Here is a 21,226-nt window from a genome sequence, read left to right as displayed (position 1 = left end):
GGCGGCGGCGCGGATGGGAAGCGGTGACGGACGGGCGGCGCGACGGCGTTGGGCCGCGGCGGCCCTGCGCGGTGAGGGAAGGGGCCGAGTGAGGAGGGGAATCGAAGGAGGACGATGAGGGGAAGCTTCCTATGCGAGGAATCGAGGCGGCGCTCACCGGAGACGGCGAATCGCGGCGGCGACGGAGCTCAGGGGTGGCGCGGCAATGGCGGTTTTGGAGCTAAGGTTTGAGGGGGTCGCGGAGGATAAGGCCGGGGACGGGCTTTAAGGCGAGGAGAGAGCGAGAGGGTGGCACGACTCGCGAGGATGGCCGGCGCGTGGCGCGAGGTTGGCCGCCGGCGTGGCGCGAGGTTGGCCGGCGGCGTGGCGACGCATGCGGCGCGCCGAAGCAGAGCAGGGAAAAGGAGAGGAGGAGGCTGACGGGTGGGCCCGGGCGAGAAAAATAAAGAAAACAAGTTTGAAATTCAAAACAGAGATGTTCTTGGGCTCAAAAATTCACCAAATTTTTACAAGAGATAGATAAAATCACCAAGAACACAATATATGAGGAATCACTCGAAAAGCTTATGTAATTTGGTCGCAACAAAAAGAACAAAGAGACTACTTTTGAAATTTCCTAGAATTTTGTGTCTCTGTTGAAAGGTCACAAAATTCTGCAAAAATATTTTTAAATCCACATTTGAAATCTAGTATTTGAATAAAATTTTTGGGGCCAAGTTGTGCAGAAAAATTTAAACTTTCTTCACAAGCATTCATTCAAACAAGCATCAATTTAAATTTCAAACAAATACTCACATGCACATGATGCTCCATTATGTATTGATGATGTTATTTAAATGTTAAGCATGTTTTTACATTTGGGGTCGTGACACTACCGGCCAGCGGCGATTCCTGGTACAACTCGTGGACTGGGCATCATACTCCTTCAACAAAAGCAAAGACAAGATCTACAGCAAAATGTTGAATCCATCTACTCCAAACGCAAAGGAGAAGCTAACAAATACACTATCAACAAAGTCGATTTTTTCAACTTTCGAGAAATTCATGTGGATTCCACCGACTACTCAACTACGACATATCTTCACCTAGAACTTTAGACAAAATTGAAAAAAATTGAACCACATTCAAACTTGAGAAAATTTTAACTTTGACACTAGTAAAGTTAATATTTTCTTATTTAACACTGAAATTTTTTAACTACCTATTTGACACTGAATTAAACTTTCATTCCTCATTCGATACTTCCATCCACTCCGTCAGTTAACTTAGACGAACAGTCATGTGTGTGTTCTCCTCTTTTTTCTAGACTAAAACAACTATCAAATAACCTCCAAAACTTATGAAACTTTTTGTAAGGATACAATGGAAGTAGATGAACCCATGTTGTATAAAAATAAATGTATATGATTTAAGGTCTTAAACTAAAATTCACTAAATACAAAAAATATACCAACCAACAATTATGCAAAAATACCTAGTGGGATAAAATAATTTATATCATAAGTTATAAAGAAAATTTGAACTTATTTAATAAAAACACATTTAAAGTTTCTGAAAAAAATAAAATTTTGAAATACCTTCAAAGTTCTCTAAGTAACTTATGGATGAATTTCATGCCATGATAGGATTATTATGTGTATTTTTATAATTTTTGGAACAGTCTACTTTGGTGAATCTTAATTATAATATTTTAAATTTTGTATATGTGTTTTTTTTGCAAATGGGCATCTTCATTTGTTACATCCCTAGAAATAGTTTCATAAATTTTGGAGATAATTTGAAAGTTGTTTAGCTAAGAAAAGAGAGGAGAACGTTCACAAATTACTGCTCAGTGAGATAACTGATGGAATTGACGAACGTATCAATTATATATAGAGAATAAAAGTTCAACTAATGTCAAATTGAAATTTTTTAATATTAAATAAGGAAATATCAACTTTATCAGTATCAAATAATAAATTTTCTTCAAACTCTCAGATTCACAGTCTGCTACCTCCGCGGCTGCGCCACTGCAAACCTAGCCGGCTTGCCGCGGGAGCTCGCTCCCCTCTCCATCTGCGCCGCCGCTCTCCCTACCACACCCCCGAGGTCTAGACGAGCTCTTCCCCGGTCGCCGCTATCCTCTCCTCTCCATCGCTGCTCCTCCCCGTTATGCCCAAGAAGCTCGGCAAGCCGACGCCGCCGCCGGCGGCGGCACAGGAGGAGGGGAGAGAGGAGCTGTTTGCTTCATGCTCCTTCGCCGACCTCGGACTCCACCCTACCCTCTGCGCCCACCTTCAAGGTCGCGCTCTATCTTTTCTTCACTCTCCTTTTTTTTTCTCTCTCTCTCGCCTGTCTTGGTTTCAATTGTGATTTGGGAGTTCTGTTGTGAATCTTGCTCCTAGCACCATCAACTTCTGTTTCTGGTTATTAGTTTCGTTACGATTTCTTATTTGTTGAATGCCAAATCGAGTTTGGTACAATCCCGTTTTCCTAGTTTTATGCACAAATTGGAGTAACAAGTTACCTTTGTGGATGTTAATCGAATTAGCGCAGAAGTCATGCTCGATGAAATTGGTTCCCTAATAGAGTGTTTCTATATGTTATCGAGTGCATTCTGCATAAAACATGGCTGCTCCCTGGTTATCTGTTCTATAACGACCAGCAAAATGAACAAAAGTCTGCAAAAAGGATGTGCGTTTTCCTGTTTGCTGAATGAATATTTAGTTTCATTTCTTTAATCTAGATAAGATGGGTTTCCAAGCACCGACGCGAATTCAAGCTCAGGCAATTCCTGTCGCCATGTCTGGACAGCACATGTATGCTCTAATTTATCACAAGTCATTGATCGAACACCTTTTTTTCTTAAAGATTAAGGAATAATGTTTGCATTACTAATTTCAGGCTAGTGAAGGCTGCAACTGGCACTGGGAAAACTCTTGCGTACCTTGCACCCATTGTTCACCTTCTCCAGATGAGGGAGCCTCGTGTCGATAGAACTCATGGAACTTTTGGTAATTGCTTGTTGGGCACTTGGACCTTTTTTATGTTCATGTGTTGCATTTTATGCATAAATCCAGTTTCCCAGAATATGTCCGCTCCCTTTATCTCAATGTCTATCAATTAAAGCCGGTCTCATTGTTTCCTCTCTGTATAACCTTACACCAAGTGCTGTTTTTCTATTATTATATGATCTTCTGCAGAAATTGTTCATGTATTCTACATCTTTGTTTGGAGAAGAAAACGAAGCCACTGCTACATTTGTTGTTACCTTGGTGAAAAGTCTGGCAGACTAAATTGTTAATGTATCGTGGATTTTATTTTGATTGAAGTGGTAATCTTGTCTTCATGTGATTCAAGTGTATGGTTATTTCCAATGCAATTTCAGCTGTATCAGCTATTCTAATGAGGTTGACAAGTAGAAAATATGTTAAAACATAACCAGATGAAATCATCTGACACATGATCATTACTAATTATGACCTATCTAGTAAATCTGCTTCGTGCTGTAGAATGAAGAATAAAACATTGTACCGACCAATTCTTCCCTCAACGCCCCCTATTACTGATTGACATTACTAATTATTAATTGTTTGATGGTAGCGTTGGTACTCGTGCCAACGCGGGAGTTATGCTTACAGGTTTATGGGATTGCTCAGCAGCTGGTTCATCGTTTTCACTGGATTGTCCCTGGGTATGTCATGGGTGGTGAGAATAGAGCAAAAGAGAAAGCAAGACTGCGGAAAGGTATCTCTTGTTCGATAAAGTTTTCTATTGAATCAAATGTACCTCTATGTGATGTCATGCGTTGACCCTGGACATTCGTTTCTAGGAATATCAATTCTCATTGCCACCCCTGGGCGCCTTCTTGACCATTTGCAGCACACTGCATCATTTGTTTATTCAAATTTGCGCTGGATTGTTTTTGATGAAGCTGACAGGTCTGATAGCATCAGTCTTGTCATTTGGTTTCTGAAGAAGATTTTTGTTCAGTGAGCACAATTTTTTACCAAACTTGTGTTTGTATTGATGCAGCATTCTTGAACTTGGTTTTGGGAAAGCAGTTGAGGATATTTTAGAGCACTTGGGTTCAAGGAATGGTGCTCCCGATCAAAATAGAAATAAAGGGGAGCATATCCGAAGGCAAAACCTTCTCTTATCTGCAACTCTTAATGAGAAGGTGAATCGTCTGGCTAAAATTAGTTTGAAGAACCCAGTGATGATTGGCCTTGATGATCAAAAGAAGCCCTCAGGGAAATCCAACATGCTGGGGAACAGTCATACTTCTCTATTATCTGACGATGAGGAGGATGGGATACTGGAAAAGAAAAATTATATATCGGAAAATGCAGTTGATGATTTCAAGCTTCCTGCACAATTGGTCCAAAGATACGTTAAAGGTGGCAACAAATTTCTTGCTTTAAACTATTAAAGTTCATGCTTGTCATTTGTTACTTAGGTGGGTTAACAAAGCTTTGCCTTTATTTAGTTTCATGTGGCTCGAGGCTTGCAGTTCTTCTTACCATTCTCAAATCTCTATTTGAAAGACAAATCTCTCAGAAGGTGAGTTGCATATTATGCCATGCGTTTAAATTTCACTGAACTGTATTTTTTGACTTAAAGTTTCACTTGCCAGACAGGTCCTGGAAGCACGAGACTCCTAACTATTATGAGTTAGCTGACGTTTTTCTTTACAGGTTGTTATTTTCTTGTCAACCTGTGACTCTGTTGATTTCCACCACACAGTACTCAGCCAGCTTGAATGGAGCTCTAGCCCACAACTTGATATGGATAAGAAGCAAAAGTTTCTTAGTTGTAAAGTGTTCCGTTTGCATGGTAATATGGAGCAGGATGATCGCAAAAAGTCATTTTTGGGTTTTGGTTCCGAGAAATCTGCAATTCTTGTATCAACCGATGTTGCTGCTAGAGGCTTGGACTTTCCAAAAGTCAAGTACATCATACAATATGATTCTCCAGGGGAGGCTTCTGAATACGTTCACAGGTAACTGAAGCATCTCCTTGTCTGATGCACTTGTAGGTTTTTCATATATTATCTCTGTAATTTTGTGTATTAAATCTGAACAAAATTTGTGCTTGCATTTTGCTTGCTTATTGCATATCTGTATTATGTTGTTGGTGTTCACTGCACTGCTGTCATAGTGTATCTTTTATCTAGCAGGTTGCTTGTACTAATGCAGTTGTGCAGTGTATTGTTACTTGCTGTTCTGTTTTGTAGTTTCCTATGAAGATGCTAGACACCCAATTGATAAGCAACAAAGATAGTTAGCATTCTACTTTGCCATTACTAGTTATGTTTTAATAACACTATCCACTTCATTACAGGGTTGGAAGAACTGCAAGGATTGGTGAAAAGGGGGAGGCTCTCCTGTTTCTGCAATCTATTGAACTTGACTACTTGAAAGATCTGGAGTCACATGGTGTATCACTGACAGAATACCCCTTTCAAAAGGTTTTGGATAGTTTTCCTGTAAATGGACAGAAACCTCACAAAAGGAAGATGATATCTTTAGACATGCACCCTTGGATAATGTCTCTGCAGAGATCGCTGGAGGGTTTTGTTGCCGCTGAGGTAATGCATATTTTCTTTTTCCTTCTACCTCAAGTTACTGTTTGGCTAATATTATATTTCGCCCTTCAATGATGAGCAGACGTGTACATGTGAAAAGCTTTTGCTGATTACTTGTTATGAATGCTGTAAACTAAGCTTTAAGCAATGGATATCACATATCAGTGAATAACATTGTGATATTCTTTATTCTTTTCCAGGATGCAACAAAGAAGCTTGCCAGGGACGCTTTCTGTTCATGGGTTCGTGCCTACACTGCCCACCGAGGTGAACTGAAGAAGATTTTCATGGTGAAGAAGCTCCACCTGGGGCACGTAGCGAGGAGCTTCGGGCTCAAGGAGCAGCCGTCGTTGGTGGGAAGGTCACACCAGGTGCAGCTCAAGAAGAGGAAGAAGGAGCAGAAGCGTGAACAGCCTGCCAAGAGGAGAAAGCTCCCCTCCAAGAAGTGAACCTGCATATCTGAAATGGCGTCGCTTGACTTGGATCATGGATGATGTGATCCGCACCAGTTTTGGAACTAACAGCCGCGGATGGTACTTGCACACCATGGCTAGGGCTGTAGGGCCTTGTCATGGGCTGTTTTTTGATCGTGAGATTCCATGTTTGGATAATGGTTTGAATGTAGCATTTTCATTTTGGCGAATATGGTTTGGAAGCGGCAAGTAGCAAGAAATGCTCAAGGTTTGTTGAGATGAGACTATGTATTATTTTGGTGCCCACATAGGTTTTCTTAGCAGAATCTCACGCCTGACTTTCACCAGCTGACAAACGGTTTGTTCAGAAACCATCAGAACCATTAGCCTGATTGTTGTTGTGTGCGCCCAATGGATTGTTGGCAAACTAATCAGGTAGCCAGCTGTGCGGTTTGCTCTGCAATTAGGTCATCGATGACGCAACCCGGTCCCCATAGATAAATCCTGCAGTGTCACTGTCAGAGTAAACTAGTAGACCCCCATCACGGCCGATCTCTGACTTTCAATTCCATCAATAATACTCTACTATTCACGGTATTCTATACCTTTCATCTCTAGGTGGTTGACCGTACTGCTACTTGATCACCAGCAAAATCTCCAGGAAACAGCCCGAAAGCAAAGGGGAAAGTTTTTTTGCTGCAATGCTGATCAGGTAGGTAACCTGGCTATTCTTCCCCTAGCCCAAAGTCTGCACCGATCGGGCGGGCTGCAAGGGCTGTGTTTAGTTCCTCCAAACACTCTGTTCGCTGTTTGGTTTCTCCAGCTAGCCAACATTATTTTCTTTTTATACAGCTCCAGCCACCAGCCAGCCAACAGTATTTTTCTCTCATACTACTCCAGTACCAGCCACCAGCACCAGCACAGCGAACAGAGTGAAAGTTTCCAAACTTTCCGTCACATCGAAATCACATTGAAACATTAAATATAGCAAATGATGTATGCATAGAACACTAAATGTGGGTAAACAAAATAACTTATTGCGCAGTTTGGATGTACGTTGCGAGATGAATCTTTTGAGCCTAGTTAGTCTATGGTAAGACAATATTTACTACATATAAATAAAAAATGCTACAATGCTTTTCAACTTCACTTTTCACAAACTTTTCGCATCTAAACACAGCCAATCACCAATCAAACAAATTCCAGAAGCCTTTTGTTGGTTTTTGCTTGGTTTTGCCTGCTCCAACGTGTTCCCCACCACGAACCCACCAGACATGTGGGCCCCCACAGGCTTCAGACCCCGCATTGCAGTGACCGCGGCGCGCCTCGCTGGAGCCAGACGATCCAGCTCCTGCCTCAACCGCCTCCACCAGCTCCCGCCGTCACGCCAGAGGCGAGCTCACGGGCGGGCTCGGAGGCGCAGGCACAGGCACCGCACCCACGCCACGCGGCGAGCTTGGAGCCCCTCCAGGGATTCCACACGCGGGGCGGTCTCGGCGGCGCCACCCGGGGCGGGCGGCGACCGCCGCGTACTGCTGATTTGGTGGGCGGGGAGTCGAGGGATGAGAGATCTGGCCCCAGCGGCGGCGGCAGCGGGAGTGAGATGGTGACCGCGAGCGCGGGCTCGAGCCGTGGCGTCCCGGCGCGCGTCGCGTCGCGGGGCGGCGCCGGGCCCGGGAGCCCGCGCGCCTCTGCCTTCGCGGCGCTGCGGCGCAGGTGGCGGTGGGCGCCCTCGGGCGCGTCGCTGGGGCGCGCGGCCCACGCGTTCCTCCTGGCCTCCGCGGCGCTGGTGCTCTCCTGCGCGCTCTACCTCTACGTCTTCCGCTACGTCGGCCGGGGAGGGCGCGCGGTCGACGCCGAGGGCTTCGTCGGGGACGCCGGCCTGGGCCTCGGCCTCGGCCTCGGCCCCAGCGGCGAGCGGTGCGACGTGTTCGACGGAGCCTGGGTGCCCGACAGCACCGGGCGCCACCCGCTCTACAACAGCTCCGAGTGCCCGTTCGCGGAGCGCGGGTTCGACTGCCTCGCCAACGGCCGGAACGACACGGGCTACCTGAGGTGGCGGTGGAAGCCCCGCCGGTGCGAGGTGCCGCGGTTCGCGGCCCGCGCCGCGCTGGAGCGGCTGCGCGGGAAGCGGGTGGTGTTCGTGGGGGACTCCATGAGCCGCACGCAGTGGGAGTCCTTCATCTGCATGCTCATGACCGCGGTGGACGACCCCAGGACCGTCTTCGAGGTGAACGGGAACGAGATCACCAAGGTAATACGGCACCTGGCGATCAGGTTCGCGTCGCACGGCCTCACCGTGGAGTTCTTCCGTTCAGTGTTCCTCGTGCAGCAGCACCCTGCCCCGCGGCATGCCCCCAAGAGGGTCAAATCCACATTGAGGCTGGACAGGATGGATAATCTCAGCCGGAAGTGGCTGAATTCGGACGTTCTGATTTTCAACACCGGGCATTGGTGGACACCGACCAAATTGTTTGATACGTAAGGTCCCTTGCATTGATTTAACTCTGCCTTTTAGTTCTAAACTTGAAAAAGGTGTAGTTGCTTCAGTACTGTTTGTCAGTCTGTCTGCTTTGCCACTCACATTTCCATGCTTGAATAGGTAATTGCGGGTACCTTTTTATTTCAGAAAAGTCAAGTAGCTCTGTTCACTTTGATACACTGGTACCATTTTGAATTTTGTGGAGTGATGTATGTGTCTACTTAACATGGATACCAATAATACAGCAGACACTTAGGTGTCAGGGTGGGGGGCTACAAAATGAATGTGAGTGCCTTGCACATCCTGTGCAATACCAACCTTTTTCATAGGATCTTACCTTCATCTGACCTACTGAATAATCAGTCTTACATGATGTTGAAATGACAGTGTTAAAATTGCCAGCTTATTGATTTTATGTGCCTTCGATTTAATATATTTTGCATTTGTTTCCACAGAACACTTTTTTCCATTTGTTTCCACAGAACACTGTGTTCACATCATAGTCAAATTACTTTTGCTTGTTTCTAGCTCGCCAATTGGCATTTGACAGTCTTCTTCATCTTCAATTTTTTATGTATCCGTAATTGGTTCACTGATGGTAACTGAAACACAAGGTAAACAATTAAGCAGTTTTTCGGTTCCTGACTTTGTCTTCCCAACAGGGGTTGCTATTTTCAGGCTGGACGTTCACTTAAACTAGGTACATCCATTGATGCTGGCTTCAGGATGGCATTGGAGACCTGGGCCTCATGGGTAGAAAAAAGAGTTGATCTAAACCGAACACATGTCTTCTTTCGCACATATGAGCCATCCCATTGGGGGTATGTTATATAACAAACTCAGACTCTGAAAGAGTATTATGGTTGTTAGGCATTTGAGTCTCATGAAAAAAAAAGATATTAATCTTCGATCCTAAAAAACTAACTTCACCCATGTACCTTGATAACCTAGATAGTCATGTAATTTTCAGTCCTATTAAATTATACTCTTCTATGCCTTTATTTATTTATTTATGTAAATTGATAGTGGCAACATAGATAATTGCACCGATTTAATTATAGTGAATCTTTTTTTTTTCAAAATTTATTTGAGATCACAATCCATTTTGACTACATGTAATCTGTAATCAGTCCACTTTACTGTGCAATGTGTCTTATAGCCGCACCAAGACATATGTAGTGATGTTTATGCTTGATTTTATCTACATTATGATTCATGAGTTGTAAAATGCTTCAAGTCAATAAACTTATAACATCTTATGCTTTCCAGGGTCGATTTGTGATTGCACTGCATTTAGTTAATACAGATATCTGACCACACCTCTTCATTTGATGTTTTTCACTGTTTTTCTACACAATTGTACTTCATTTTTCTGAATGGCAGTATGCATCTCTAGTTTGTGCATGAGGCCGGAACTTATACTTCATCTAGAAACACTTCATTTTCTCCGTTCCTAAAATTATGATATGGTCTAGCACGAGCATGGTTAGCACAAAAGGTAGTATTATTGCAAGAAACTATGCACTATCAGTTCTTTTCATCATTTGCTGTGCTGCAGCTATCCTATATGAACTGACAAGAGTGCTCTTCCCATTGACAGGGACATGAGCCAAAAGGTATGTGAGGTAACAGAACAGCCTTCATCAGAGGCCAAAGGAAATGATAAGAGTGAATTTGGGGCTACACTTGCTGATGTTGTGGCCAACATGAAAGTTCCCATAACAGTTCTAAATGTAACTTTAATGGGAGCATTCAGAAGTGATGCTCATGTTGGCACTTGGAGTTATCCTCCCACTGTACTTGATTGCAGCCACTGGTGTCTGCCGGGAGTCCCTGATGCTTGGAATGAACTTGTATTTTCTTACCTTTTGACAAATGGTGAGTTTTCTTATCTATGCTAAGATGTTTCTTCTTTTCTATGAGTACTTTGAGTTAAAAAATGATGTTTTCCAACCAGACAGTTTCATCATATTAAGTTGCTTTCGGTTGTGAAATATAGTTATTCCGCTGCATCTACTGTGATGAAGTTTTGAAGTCTTGCAGACACAATGCATAAACACTTGCTATCTCTACTGAACCATAATACCCATGGAATGACATACATTATTACATGAGATTTCCCAATAAAAAATAGTGAGATTCACAGTTACTTGAAGGGGAATAGGAGGTTGCTCCGAGAGAAGATGGCTTAAACTATGATAGTGACCCTTGGTAACCTGCAGTCAAGCAATCCATCTGGAATGATCCAGAGCTCTTTGCCGATACTACTTTGGAAAGTCTTGAGTCACTATTTTCCAAATGTTCCATTGCATATACATTTATCAGTAATTGTCCATACGTGAGTGTGCTAGTATATTTTCTTTTACCTCTGTTAGTATGTGATGCGACTTGAGTTGCTTCAAGTGTTGCAAAATGTTTTTTCGTTCCTCAACTTGAGCTTGTTTTCGTTGTAGTTGGATTTGAGTTGACCTGGGGTTTTTCACGTCCAAATTGCACAGGTTGGCGAAACGTGGCAGGGTAAATGTTGTGGCAGCATACTCAATCTTCTCCCACCTGTGTATTGTGACATTTGACATTTCTCCCACTTGTGTATTGTGACATTTGACATTGTCACGTATAGTAGAGGATTAGCATACGTCCTGGACGATGCAGCTGCATCTGCCAGGTGGTCACTGGACTTCTACATTCTTTCCTTCTTTAACTTGTATACACAGTGAAGCATTCTTGGAGAGATGTACATTTTGTATCATTTCTTTTTGCTGCTGAGGATTAGAAAGCATTGACATTCATTCTGTCACCTGTATGTACTAACAGTTCATTTTCTATTGTCAAATATCAAATTTGTGTTTCGTTCAGAATATACAAACATTCACTTGATACGTTCCAAAAAAAAAAAGTACCCAGTTCAATTTGAGTTGCGAAAGTTTGCATGCCTAGTTTAATAGCAACCAATGCAATGTTCCTTGTAACACCAGAGAAGTTCATATGAATAACCACTGAGCGGGCGCTTTCAAGATGGACTGAAAAACTGACATTTTGATCCGTAGCTTGGAGCAATTTATCTACTGTTTGTACATGCTTGTTCGAATATGTTCCCTAAATTTATGGTATCAAAAGAGTGGCAGTGCTAGAGATTGCACCTACAACGGCATCGCCTTTGATTGGAGGGAAGCAAATATAGAAATGGTTTTGCTACGGCTTTGACTTGTTTATTCTACTGACGCTCTAAAAATTCAAAACCTTAATACTTGCTTAAAACTGTTCTTATTGTAGTTGGATGCATGGCTGAAATGATTTTCTTAAACGTCCGAATTGCAAAGGTTGGAGAAACATGGCGGGGTGAATATTGCAGCAATCTACCCTTGTGTATGGGCTTCAACATTATTTCCTCAACTTGTCTACAAGGTTAAGCATGCATCCAGAGGTGTAGATTTTGTATCACTTCTTTTGGTAGCTAAGGATTAGAAAACATTGGCAATCATTCTATGAACTAATACTAAATTGGCTGTTTATATGTTGTCAAAAATAAAATTTATGGAAGCGCAAAAAAAAAAATCAGCTTTGTGTTTCAAATTGTATGCGCAAACATTCACATGACACCATGTCCAAACGCTCTCCCTTTCGATTGAATTGGCAAAATTTGCATGTCTAGTATTACCTTGCATTGCTCTGTTTCTGTACTGTCGGTAAGGTGATGCACTACACAAGTCTGTCGCTGTACACTGTACAACTAGCCATATTTTCCATGCGGTAACCGCTTATTAACTGGCGCCCTGTACAAATGCACTTCTCGCTCACGCTCACAGAATTTCAGCAGGGAAATTTACATGTAAAAGTAACTTATTATCTCAGCCAACCCAAAAGAATCGTTAGCCATCGAGGCAGGCCGGCAGCTGACATCGAGCTGCAGCCATGACAGCAACAGGGAGGGGTATGTTTTGTATAGCAGAGACCTAAGAAGCATTGGTACTATACAAACTAAAGCTATGCAGGTATATATGGTTGCCATATGGGAAGTTGTTTGTATATCTACAGATCATGAGCTCGCCAAGCTCGCCGTCGTCGTCACCGTCGCGGGGCTGCTCTTCGTCCTGTTACTGTTCTCGCCCCAGTGCCACAGCATGCTCTCCCAGAAGCAGAACTTCTCAAAGCAGGTCTTCAGCCTGGAGTCGGTGATGTTGCGGCGCCAATGGCCGTCTTCAGAGTTGGCCTTCTCAGCCTGCCTCCGGTCCCACTCCAGCCCGGCCTTCTGCCGTGACCTCAGGAGGCAGTGGGACTGGAGCTCCCGGGGCATCTTGTCGTGCACCTTCCACCACCGGGCGTGCGCGACATCACTAGCGAATTCGCGCATCGAGGGGTTGTTCCAGTTGCAGTCATAGTCCCTGAAGCACAGCCATGGCTTCAGGCCGAGGTAGTGGAGAACGTAGAGGACCGGGGGATCGGCGCCGAACAGCTGAGTCTTCTTCGCCTTCATCTCCTCGCTGTCGCCCTCCCAGAAGTGCTTCAGGAAGTTCATGTGCTTGGGGATGCGGTGCCACCATGTGAAAATCTCGTTCAGGTAACCTTGGTCCCCGCCGTTGTACGACGTGATCTCGTTGATGTGGTCCATCAGCAGCTGGAACGTGCAGTTGGAAGGCTCTATGATCATGACGCCGGAGTTGAAGAGCGTTGCGTTGTTGCTAGTCGCAGTGATCTCTGGCATGGCGAACAGGAAGTCAACATTCCTTAGGATGAGGAGGTCAGCGTCGATGAAGATGATCTTGTCGTAGTCGGTCAGCTGCCACAACCTGAACTTGCTGTAGTTCCACTCGTTGTAAGCATCACGCGCAGCTTTCGGGTTCCTGATTCTTTGGATTATTCTGACCTTCCACCCTGCAGATTCCAATCCTCTCCGGTGGTGATCACTTATGGTCTCGTCAACAAGGATGACCAGATCCCTAGTCGATCCTGCTTGGCGAATGCTTTGAGCTGCTGAGATAGCACCGCAGACATACTCACTTGCTGAATGCAGTATTGTTGCATATGCTTCTCTTCGTCGATCTACTGAGAAAAGTCTCGCTGCAGCAATAAGAACAGATGTTATCTACTGGAAGTTTATACTTATGATGATCAGAAAAATAAGTAAAATCAGAACACAAGTATATTTCTGTTGAAAAAAGGCTGTACTCATTGTGCTGACGCTTAGCAAATAAGCAACTTACATTTTGCTTTGAGAGGAACAGCAAGCTCACAAGATCCGACTGGAAGCCGGAGCTTTTCCCTTAATGCTTTCGAGTCAGGACTATATAACCAAGCATTGCCTTCATGTCTCACAAGGTTCTTGCACGGGAAGAGATTCGGAATTGGGAAGCAGTCACTTACAAAAAGCACATGGACCTTGTGATTGCGCTTCGAAGAGGCCACAGCCAATTTTGCTGCTGAGAGCTGCAAATGGAGCCGTGCAACGTCTCTTGACCAACCCGCAACACGGGTACAAGGAAGCTTCACGGCAATGACATCAAAGCGTACACCTTTTCGAACATTGGGCTCTGGGAGAGATGGACAGGAGGGTATCTCCGTTTCTTCCTCCTCATCGATCCATTCAGGATACAGTGTCTGCCAAGTAATGCTGTCCTGGGCATTCTCAAGTATTATAATGGAAACATGGCTGTCCGGCAACAACTGTGTCCAAGAGCCATACTCAGTGCTATTAAAATTCAAGAGTCCAACTTTGAGATCTGGATTACCACTTTTTAGATTTCTCAATGCTCTATATACATCATCCCACTGAACATCAACAGAGGATGCATATCGCGGGTCAGAACTTGTTTTGTCCCACATCCAACCGACATCCACATACCTGCAAAGCGTATAAACTAGAATGAGACTATAGTTATACTTGTAAAGGCATTGTCATATTTTTGCTGCAACATAAATATTTTTAGGTAATGACTCTATTGTGGCCTGCCGTATGGTTGCGCTATTGTACGGCAACCTAAATTGACCTTCCACCCCGCAGAGTACATTAGCACATGCAAGTAATTTCAAAATTTAAAAAATTTGTAGTTTTTAAACCATCAATCAAAATCAAATTCCAATTGCACAACTGTATCTCGTTTGAAGAGACCTTCAAAACAAGATCCCACTTGTATATATTTCAACAATATTTTTTAAAACACATAAATTGCTTTATGTACAATGGAAAAATGCCAAAATAAATTAGTTAAAATGCTCAACCAATATGCTAAAGTTGCCTATTATTGATCAGGCAAGCAACATTCACCAACCTAACAAAGTTGTTTACCCTTTATCCACTAATGATACTAAAGAATCTATCTTCACAATATGAACTCCAATATCCACTTAAGTGAACTTAGGCATACGAAACAACATTATATAAATCTATAGGTAATTTTTGCAAACATCATAAGCAAATTAGAATGCATGAAAAAAGTATTTTCTCTCAGAAAAATATATCATTAAAATATAGTGGTGTGAGATCTTATTTTGAAGCATTAATTGAAATAAATACAACTGTGCGATCGGTTTTTTATTTCGATGCTCGGTCTTGAAACTATAATCTTTTTTATTTTGAAAATATGTGCATGCATCTGTTTGATCCTACTCTCCTTGTACCCCACGTGCATGCACAATCCACTGAGATGTCAGCCGTACGAGTGGTTTAATTTACGGCCGGCCATAAGTTAGCTATGTCCATATTTTTAACAACACAGGTTGTATTGTACTAACCGAGAGGCTGACTGCAATTGGTGCTCATACAAGGTTGGGGTTATAAGGGTAAGAACTGTTGCAGAAATGATAGCTATGATCATGATCTTCAAAGATTTGAACTTGCAACCACAGTTCTTTTCAAGGACAAGAACTTCAAAATTTTCAACATCTCTGAAGCTTTTGCTTTTAGAGGTCCTTCGCTTAGTTGTATCCTCACTGCAGAAGGTAGAAGCAAACTTATTAGTCGTGCAAAACAATAGCTCCTTTATCAGACAAGATCAGCCATCAATGTAAGTATGCTTCACACGTGGAATTCAAAGGAGACATCTTTCTTAGCTTGCTTTGCCAACGAATATAATAATTACTAGGTGCTGCTTCTACAAGAAGACAGATTCTGAAGTTCCTTCTTGAACACAAAGGTATACGTCATTTTCTTCCCTTTTACTTTGATTCGCGTTATAATCACGGAGAGATAACAGCATGATCACTTGAAAGAGAAAACCAATTTGTACAGGCACAGTAAATTGGAGAGACCTCTTTTAGGGAAGCACTTATGCTTTTACTAAAAAGGTCATCAGCACAAGTTGAAATTGTAGTAGCCAAAATGTTTCATGTAGTACTTACTACAAACAACTGCGAGAATACTGAATACATCAGCTAAAACTAGTAAAAGCGCAACACATTCAAATCCTACTTTTCCCTCATGATAGATTAGGCGATAGAGTAGATAACGTTTTCATGTACAGGCGATGCTATGATATCGTCCTTTAGGTTTGCCATGAGTCCAAATAAGTGGAATGCTGATAGGCACAACCACTTTATGGGCAGAAAATGCAGAATAATGACAGATGAAAGAAGCACCCAAAGATGCAGTATGCCAGTATATCCGGTAGTCGGATGTGAGTGAGCCACACCAAAAGATGTTTGCCAATCAAAATAGGAAGTGTGAAGGAACTAAAAGAACCGCTGAGCACGGCCATTTTTTTTTTGAAAGAAAGGCCAAAAATTCAGAGAAGAAAATCGCGTGGACTTGTCACAGCCTTAATTTTAAGGAACAGCAAGCATCATCACCTCTTTCTTATACTAGAGTAAATCGCAAAGGCGGCTTTTTGCCTAACCCATCCCATGCCCCGGACCGATCCTCCAAATCCGAACCACGATTTAGCTGTTTGATAGAGATCGCGGGAGGGACGTTAGGATCAGGCATCCACTGAACAGTCGCCAAAAACTTTCAGACTAACTGCTAGCACACTGGCGTGCAGGTAACAGGGATGATCCGAGCGTGCTGAACTCATCCGTCGGCAGCACACGCCAAGGCCACGTCTTGTACACGTCACGCGTCCGCCGAAATCGAAAGTCCAGTGGCACAAGTCAAAGCCTCGCCGTCGCACGCAGCAGAGGAGACTCATCCGTCGCGGGCGGCCAACCAGGTAAAAAGCGAGCGGCGAAAGCGAGACCAGGATCCAGTGGAGACGGACGCGCCCGGCAATCCGATGGATCGGCGACGATTGGGACAGTGAGCAGTAGTGCGTGGAGGACTGGAGGAGGAAAGCAGGGTGTTAATGATCTCCACGGAATGGCATTAGTCTATAATTGGCATGCTAAAGATGCGGTATTGGGGTGCTGCTCGGCGAGCGCCGGAGGACTGGATTGATGGGGAGCAGAGCACAGGGGAGATTTCTCGCCGTTAATGCGAGGCGGCCGCAGGCGAGGAGGCGTAACCACCAACCACTACGGCGCCAGCAATTAAAGAGGATGGGGAGGCGGGGCGACGCGTCACCGCTGTCGTCGTCGTCGTCTTCCTCCGGCTGGTCGGGTCGGCTCCGGTCGGTCGGACGCACCTATCTAATGCGGCGGCATGCACACCGCGCCGCGGCGGCGCGGGAGGAGGAAGAACGAAAGGGAAAAAAAAGGAAGCAGCTTTGATTGGGGTCGAGGGAGGAGGGGGGAGAGATCTTACGGGGCGCCGGCGGGGGAACGGTAGCGCGGCTCCATTGGCCCCATCGGCGGCCGTACGTCGCGCCGCCGCTCAACTCAAGCTTCCCGCTTCCGGGAAGGCGATCACGCTGTCGCCGCCGCCGCCGTTGCGCCGCTTCGCCACCCTGAAATCGCGACACGAGGCCCAGGGGGACAATGTCATGTAAAACATGCAGGCCACCGGAACCAGGACAACGTCCCCAGTAGCGACAATAATAGAAATTAACATGTAAAGAGAGAAAAAAAGGTAGAGAATCGATGCGAGCATTAATCCCTCCCTTGATACTAAAAAAAAAAGAACAGGAAAGAAACCTGAAGCGAGGGCGTTAACGCGTCGCGGCGCGAACGCGGAACAGGGGAGGGAGGGAGACGAACCCGAGCTGCGCGGCCGTGGAGATAGCAGAGGAAGAAGAAAAGAAAAAGGCCAAGGGAACCGCGAGTTGGGAGACCGTACACAACCCAACGCAGACATGGCTCTGGCACGGGCCTGCCCGGCGTCGAAAACCCCGAGGAAACAATAAAAACCAGCTGCTCTGCTGCGAACCCGCAAGGCGAACAAAAAAGAATCGGAAGAGGAGAGAGCGGGAAACGATCGAGGAGCAGGCGAATGCCGGCGCCATTCCGGAACCAAGAACACTTGCTCATCGGGCAGGAGCAGAAGGCTCCGGATTCGCAAGAACACCTTACACCTCGAACCCCGAATCGAAACCGCGAGGGCAAGAGACAAGCACAGAGATCGGCGGGGCAGGGAAGAGCCGGTTGTGTTACCACGAAGGAGGGTCTGGAGCTCGGAATCCGCGAGAGGAAGAAGGAAGGCGTGGCTGGCTGGCTGGCTGCTTCCCTGGAACTCTCACTTTCTCTCTCTTTCTGGAAGAGAGAACTCGGCGTGGGAGCTCAGGAGGGCGAGAAGCTTTATATATGTGCGGGAAGACGAATTGTGCAGCCCCCAGGCGGCGAGACGGAGGATGCGACTGCGCGAGGGGCGGCAATGGCGATGGATTGCCCGGTCCGCTGCCAATTATTAGGACGCCTAATCTTTACGGGTGGCCATGCGCTACCTCTACCTGGGAGACGCGATTAGCTTTTGGTGGGAAATTTTGCCTTGGAAGAATAAATGTCTTCCAGGGAAAAGCATCCAAAATCTCGAGAGAACTTTGTTTTTTTTGGAAGGGAGATATGCGGGAGAATTTATTCGGATTGAGTAACTCGGCACTTGTAGGATAGAGTGGGGATGAGAAATGCGTAATGGTTGTAGATTGAGTGATGCACCATGCAGGCACGCCGAGGTGCCTCGAGAAATTGGAGGGCAAACAATCTGCAAGCTAATAAGTGCATATTTCTATTTTCGTTCAGTAAATTTAATGGAATTTTGAAGTAACTATATATAGTGCTAGATAGTTCGCTCAGTTGGAAATATGTCTACTATGACATCAATACAAATTTCAATATAACACTTTATCTAGTAATAATATCTATAAAAATTGTATTATCTTAAGAGTCTACTCCCTCTATTCCAAAATACAAGTCATTCTAAAAATTTTAGAACAGATTATCCCTCTATCCCAAAATACAAGTCATTCTACAAATTTTAGAGCAGATTAACAAGATGGTAAAATGAGCATGTTTGTCCATATTTAGCAGCAATTAATTGTTACATGCACATACACTTTCTAAACAGGATAAAGTGACTTATTTATTTAGAATAAATTTTGAATTCTAGAGTGACTTGTTTTTTTGGACGGATAGAGTATCTCCTTGGAAAAGTTATTTAGATATTACTTATCTATAAGTCACTTTTTTTTTGTTCCACCGGATCTACATTGAACTATCAAGATATTCTTCTATAGCATTCTCTTTTAAACTGGAACATTTCTTTTCTTAAGCGAAACATTTCTTTTTCTAAGCAGAACCTTTTTAGTTAAAGCAAGCAAATTCAACTAATGGATATGCAATAATATCAACAACCTACTCTTAAGCAAATATGTTATTTTAAATGGAAAGATTTATATGGTGTGGGGGTATTTTTCATGGTGATTCTAGTAGTACCAATCTTCATTAGATAATCAAAATTAGAAAAAAAAACAATTGGGAGAGATCTAATGGATTTCTTTTTGTTTCAAAGCACAAATACAAACACTCACATACACGCACTCACCTTTCTTAACGTGGGCACACACTACCCTTATGAACTTCTACGCGAGAGTGAGAGACTGGACTGGTATATCTTGGTGTTAGTGACGCTACCATGAGAACCTCATTATTGACAGACACATCAGCTACAACTAGTTGCACCGGGTAATAATTAAAGCACATAAGACATTAGAACTTGGTTAGAACCCCTATGGATAAAGTTATGCAAAATGACCGAATTTATTGCTCGACTCTTTATATGAACTTAAATTTGTGTTTGAAAGACATGGTACTACATTATCCCTCACGGAGGATACAATTCACGATGTAGTAAGAAAAATGGGCTTTTTATATGCAAAAATATATGCCTAAAAATGTGAGAAAAAGTGCGATAGAGGGTTACTCCTACTCTTTTAGCATAACTTTGAAAAAAAATGCTTCACTACAAGCGATTATTGTAGTTAAAGGGTTGGCTACCACCTTTTAATACGAACAATGAAGTATGAGTAGGTTCCTAGGTGCCCTAAGGTATGGAGAGGCCCGTTGTGGCAGTGTATGCACAATGCTTACTAAGAGTTTAAAGGAGCATCCTATAGCGACTATGTGGAGATAAGAAGGGTAGAGCTCTAACAGGCACTAGCGGAAAATTGAAAGTCGCCGTGTGTTTTCTTTCGGGCACACGGCGAAGTAATGGTTCGCCGTGTGCTTTTTAGTGGCACACGACGAAGTCTAACTTCGCCGGGAGCTTTTTTTTTTGACACACAGCGAAGTAATAGTTCGCCGTGTGTTTTTTTGAGGCACACGACAATGCAATAATTTTTTTCTCCGTGTATGACGGCCGTTAGGAGGGGGCAACGGCGTTAGGCTTTGCCGTGTGCCATGAAAAGTCACACGTCAAAGTTAGACCTTCGCCGTGTGACTTTTAGCTTCACCGTGTGCTTTTTGAAGGCACACGGCAAAGTGGACAACAAAAAATTATCCCCAGCCCTTCAATTTTTTTTCTCAATCCACAAGCAACATGTTGTAGTCCGTGTTAAAATTTGGAACATGTTTGTATTTGTTTGCTATATTTAACTAATTAATTACATTTCAAACAATTTTTTGAATCAGATCAAATGTGAACCGCAAGTGGTTCAAATAGTAGATCAAAATGAGTGAAAAAATGATATTCATGTTATTTATCCCAATTTAAGGCCATACCCATGAAATTCAAAGAAATTTCGAACAACTTGACCAGGAAACACGACCACGACCGTGTGTCTGAATGATTTTAAAATTCTAAAAAATGCAAGTGAAGTCTAAAAATTGTGAGATTTGTCAACAACTGATGATATCATATGTGGAGGCTATGGTAAAAAAATGAGTGAGTTTTGGAATTTTATCACATACGATGCTTACAAACGGAAATATCTCCGAAGAAGAATCATACAGTTTAGAAGGATGCAGTTAGTATATGTGTGATTGTATGTGAGAGAGAAAGTGAATATATTTTTTGAATACAAACTTTTTTATACAATCTCATATAAAAAATGTTTTATACAAATGTCGTACAACTTGATGTAATCTTAAACTTTGCAGTTTAGAACTTTTGTATTTGAGATTATTTAATATTTTAAAATTTCATTATAAGTTATCTAATTTGAAATCATAAATTTTAAAACCTTCAAATGACCTCGGATATAAATAAGTTATGTGCTAAAGTTGTGCAACTCGACAAAATATAAAACTTTGTATTTGAAATTTTTTATTAGAGATTTTTATTACTTCTAAAAACATTATAAGCTATCTGATTTCAAATTTATAGGCCGGAGGGGGCGTGCTGTGCCAACGCTCCTCCGCTCGCTATCAATGGCGATGCTGTGGCCGTGCGGCCACTTGCGGTCGTCGCTGAGCAGCGTGAGCGTCGAGGGCAAGGTGACAGCCGTGCAGAGGCAGTGGCGCGTAGCG

General features: G+C 43.5%; 3 protein-coding genes across 5 annotated transcripts; 2 read left to right on the top strand and 1 right to left on the bottom strand.

Annotated features, from left to right (window-relative positions):
• The first annotated feature begins 1,967 nt into the window (after nt 1–1,967).
• On the top strand, nt 1,968–6,305 carry LOC120698626 (DEAD-box ATP-dependent RNA helicase 17). The gene is made up of 10 exons (XM_039982321.1): nt 1,968–2,281; nt 2,726–2,798; nt 2,884–2,993; nt 3,583–3,726; nt 3,812–3,920; nt 4,015–4,379; nt 4,469–4,542; nt 4,677–4,981; nt 5,323–5,569; nt 5,767–6,305. The coding sequence occupies exons 1-10, from the start codon at nt 2,152–2,154 to the stop codon at nt 6,013–6,015; spliced, it is 1,806 nt and encodes a 601-aa protein (XP_039838255.1). The 5' UTR covers nt 1,968–2,151; the 3' UTR covers nt 6,016–6,305.
• A 1,015-nt stretch (nt 6,306–7,320) lies between these two features.
• On the top strand, nt 7,321–11,321 carry LOC120698625 (protein trichome berefringence-like 7). The gene is made up of 4 exons (XM_039982320.1): nt 7,321–8,460; nt 9,124–9,282; nt 10,062–10,339; nt 10,960–11,321. The coding sequence occupies exons 1-4, from the start codon at nt 7,583–7,585 to the stop codon at nt 10,980–10,982; spliced, it is 1,338 nt and encodes a 445-aa protein (XP_039838254.1). The 5' UTR covers nt 7,321–7,582; the 3' UTR covers nt 10,983–11,321.
• Nucleotides 11,322–12,173: 852 nt separating this feature from the next.
• LOC120698624 (UDP-glucuronate:xylan alpha-glucuronosyltransferase 1-like) lies at nt 12,174–18,137 on the bottom strand. Of its 3 annotated transcripts, XM_039982317.1 has the most exons (5): nt 17,918–18,075; nt 17,133–17,274; nt 15,191–15,388; nt 13,663–14,300; nt 12,174–13,519 (listed from the first exon to the last, which is right to left on the bottom strand). In XM_039982317.1, the coding sequence occupies exons 2-5, from the start codon at nt 17,174–17,176 to the stop codon at nt 12,498–12,500; spliced, it is 1,902 nt and encodes a 633-aa protein (XP_039838251.1). In that variant the 5' UTR covers nt 17,177–17,274; nt 17,918–18,075; the 3' UTR covers nt 12,174–12,497. The 3 variants fall into 3 exon arrangements, with proteins under 3 accessions (XP_039838251.1, XP_039838253.1, XP_039838250.1); XM_039982319.1 differs by lacking the exon at nt 17,133–17,274 and having other exon boundaries at nt 17,918–18,137; XM_039982316.1 differs by lacking the exons at nt 17,133–17,274; nt 17,918–18,075 and adding an exon at nt 16,244–16,885.
• Between the last annotated feature and the right edge of the window lie 3,089 nt (nt 18,138–21,226).

This window comes from Panicum virgatum, chromosome 3K, assembly GCF_016808335.1.
Source record: "Panicum virgatum strain AP13 chromosome 3K, P.virgatum_v5, whole genome shotgun sequence".
NCBI classification, from domain to species: domain Eukaryota; kingdom Viridiplantae; phylum Streptophyta; class Magnoliopsida; order Poales; family Poaceae; genus Panicum; species Panicum virgatum.
The sequence above is the reverse complement of the archived record's forward strand: the minus strand, read 5'-3'. Positions and strand labels throughout refer to the sequence as shown.

Coding starts and splice junctions, on each gene's coding strand:
- LOC120698624 (XM_039982316.1), bottom strand. CDS start 16,299: ATGGGATGGGTTAGGCAAAAAGCCGCCTTTGCGATTTACTCTAGTATA. Junction 15,389..16,243: donor TACTCTAGTATAAGAAAGAG/GTGATGATGCTT, acceptor TACCTTCTGCAG/TGAGGATACAACTAAGCGAA. Junction 14,301..15,190: donor CAATTGCAGTCAGCCTCTCG/GTTAGTACAATA, acceptor TACGCTTTGCAG/GTATGTGGATGTCGGTTGGA.
- LOC120698626 (XM_039982321.1), top strand. CDS start 2,152: ATGCCCAAGAAGCTCGGCAAGCCGACGCCGCCGCCGGCGGCGGCACAG. Junction 3,727..3,811: donor GAAAGCAAGACTGCGGAAAG/GTATCTCTTGTT, acceptor ATTCGTTTCTAG/GAATATCAATTCTCATTGCC. Junction 5,570..5,766: donor AGGGTTTTGTTGCCGCTGAG/GTAATGCATATT, acceptor ATTCTTTTCCAG/GATGCAACAAAGAAGCTTGC.
- LOC120698625 (XM_039982320.1), top strand. CDS start 7,583: ATGGTGACCGCGAGCGCGGGCTCGAGCCGTGGCGTCCCGGCGCGCGTC. Junction 9,283..10,061: donor TATGAGCCATCCCATTGGGG/GTATGTTATATA, acceptor TCCCATTGACAG/GGACATGAGCCAAAAGGTAT. Junction 10,340..10,959: donor TTCTTACCTTTTGACAAATG/GTGAGTTTTCTT, acceptor CAAATTGCACAG/GTTGGCGAAACGTGGCAGGG.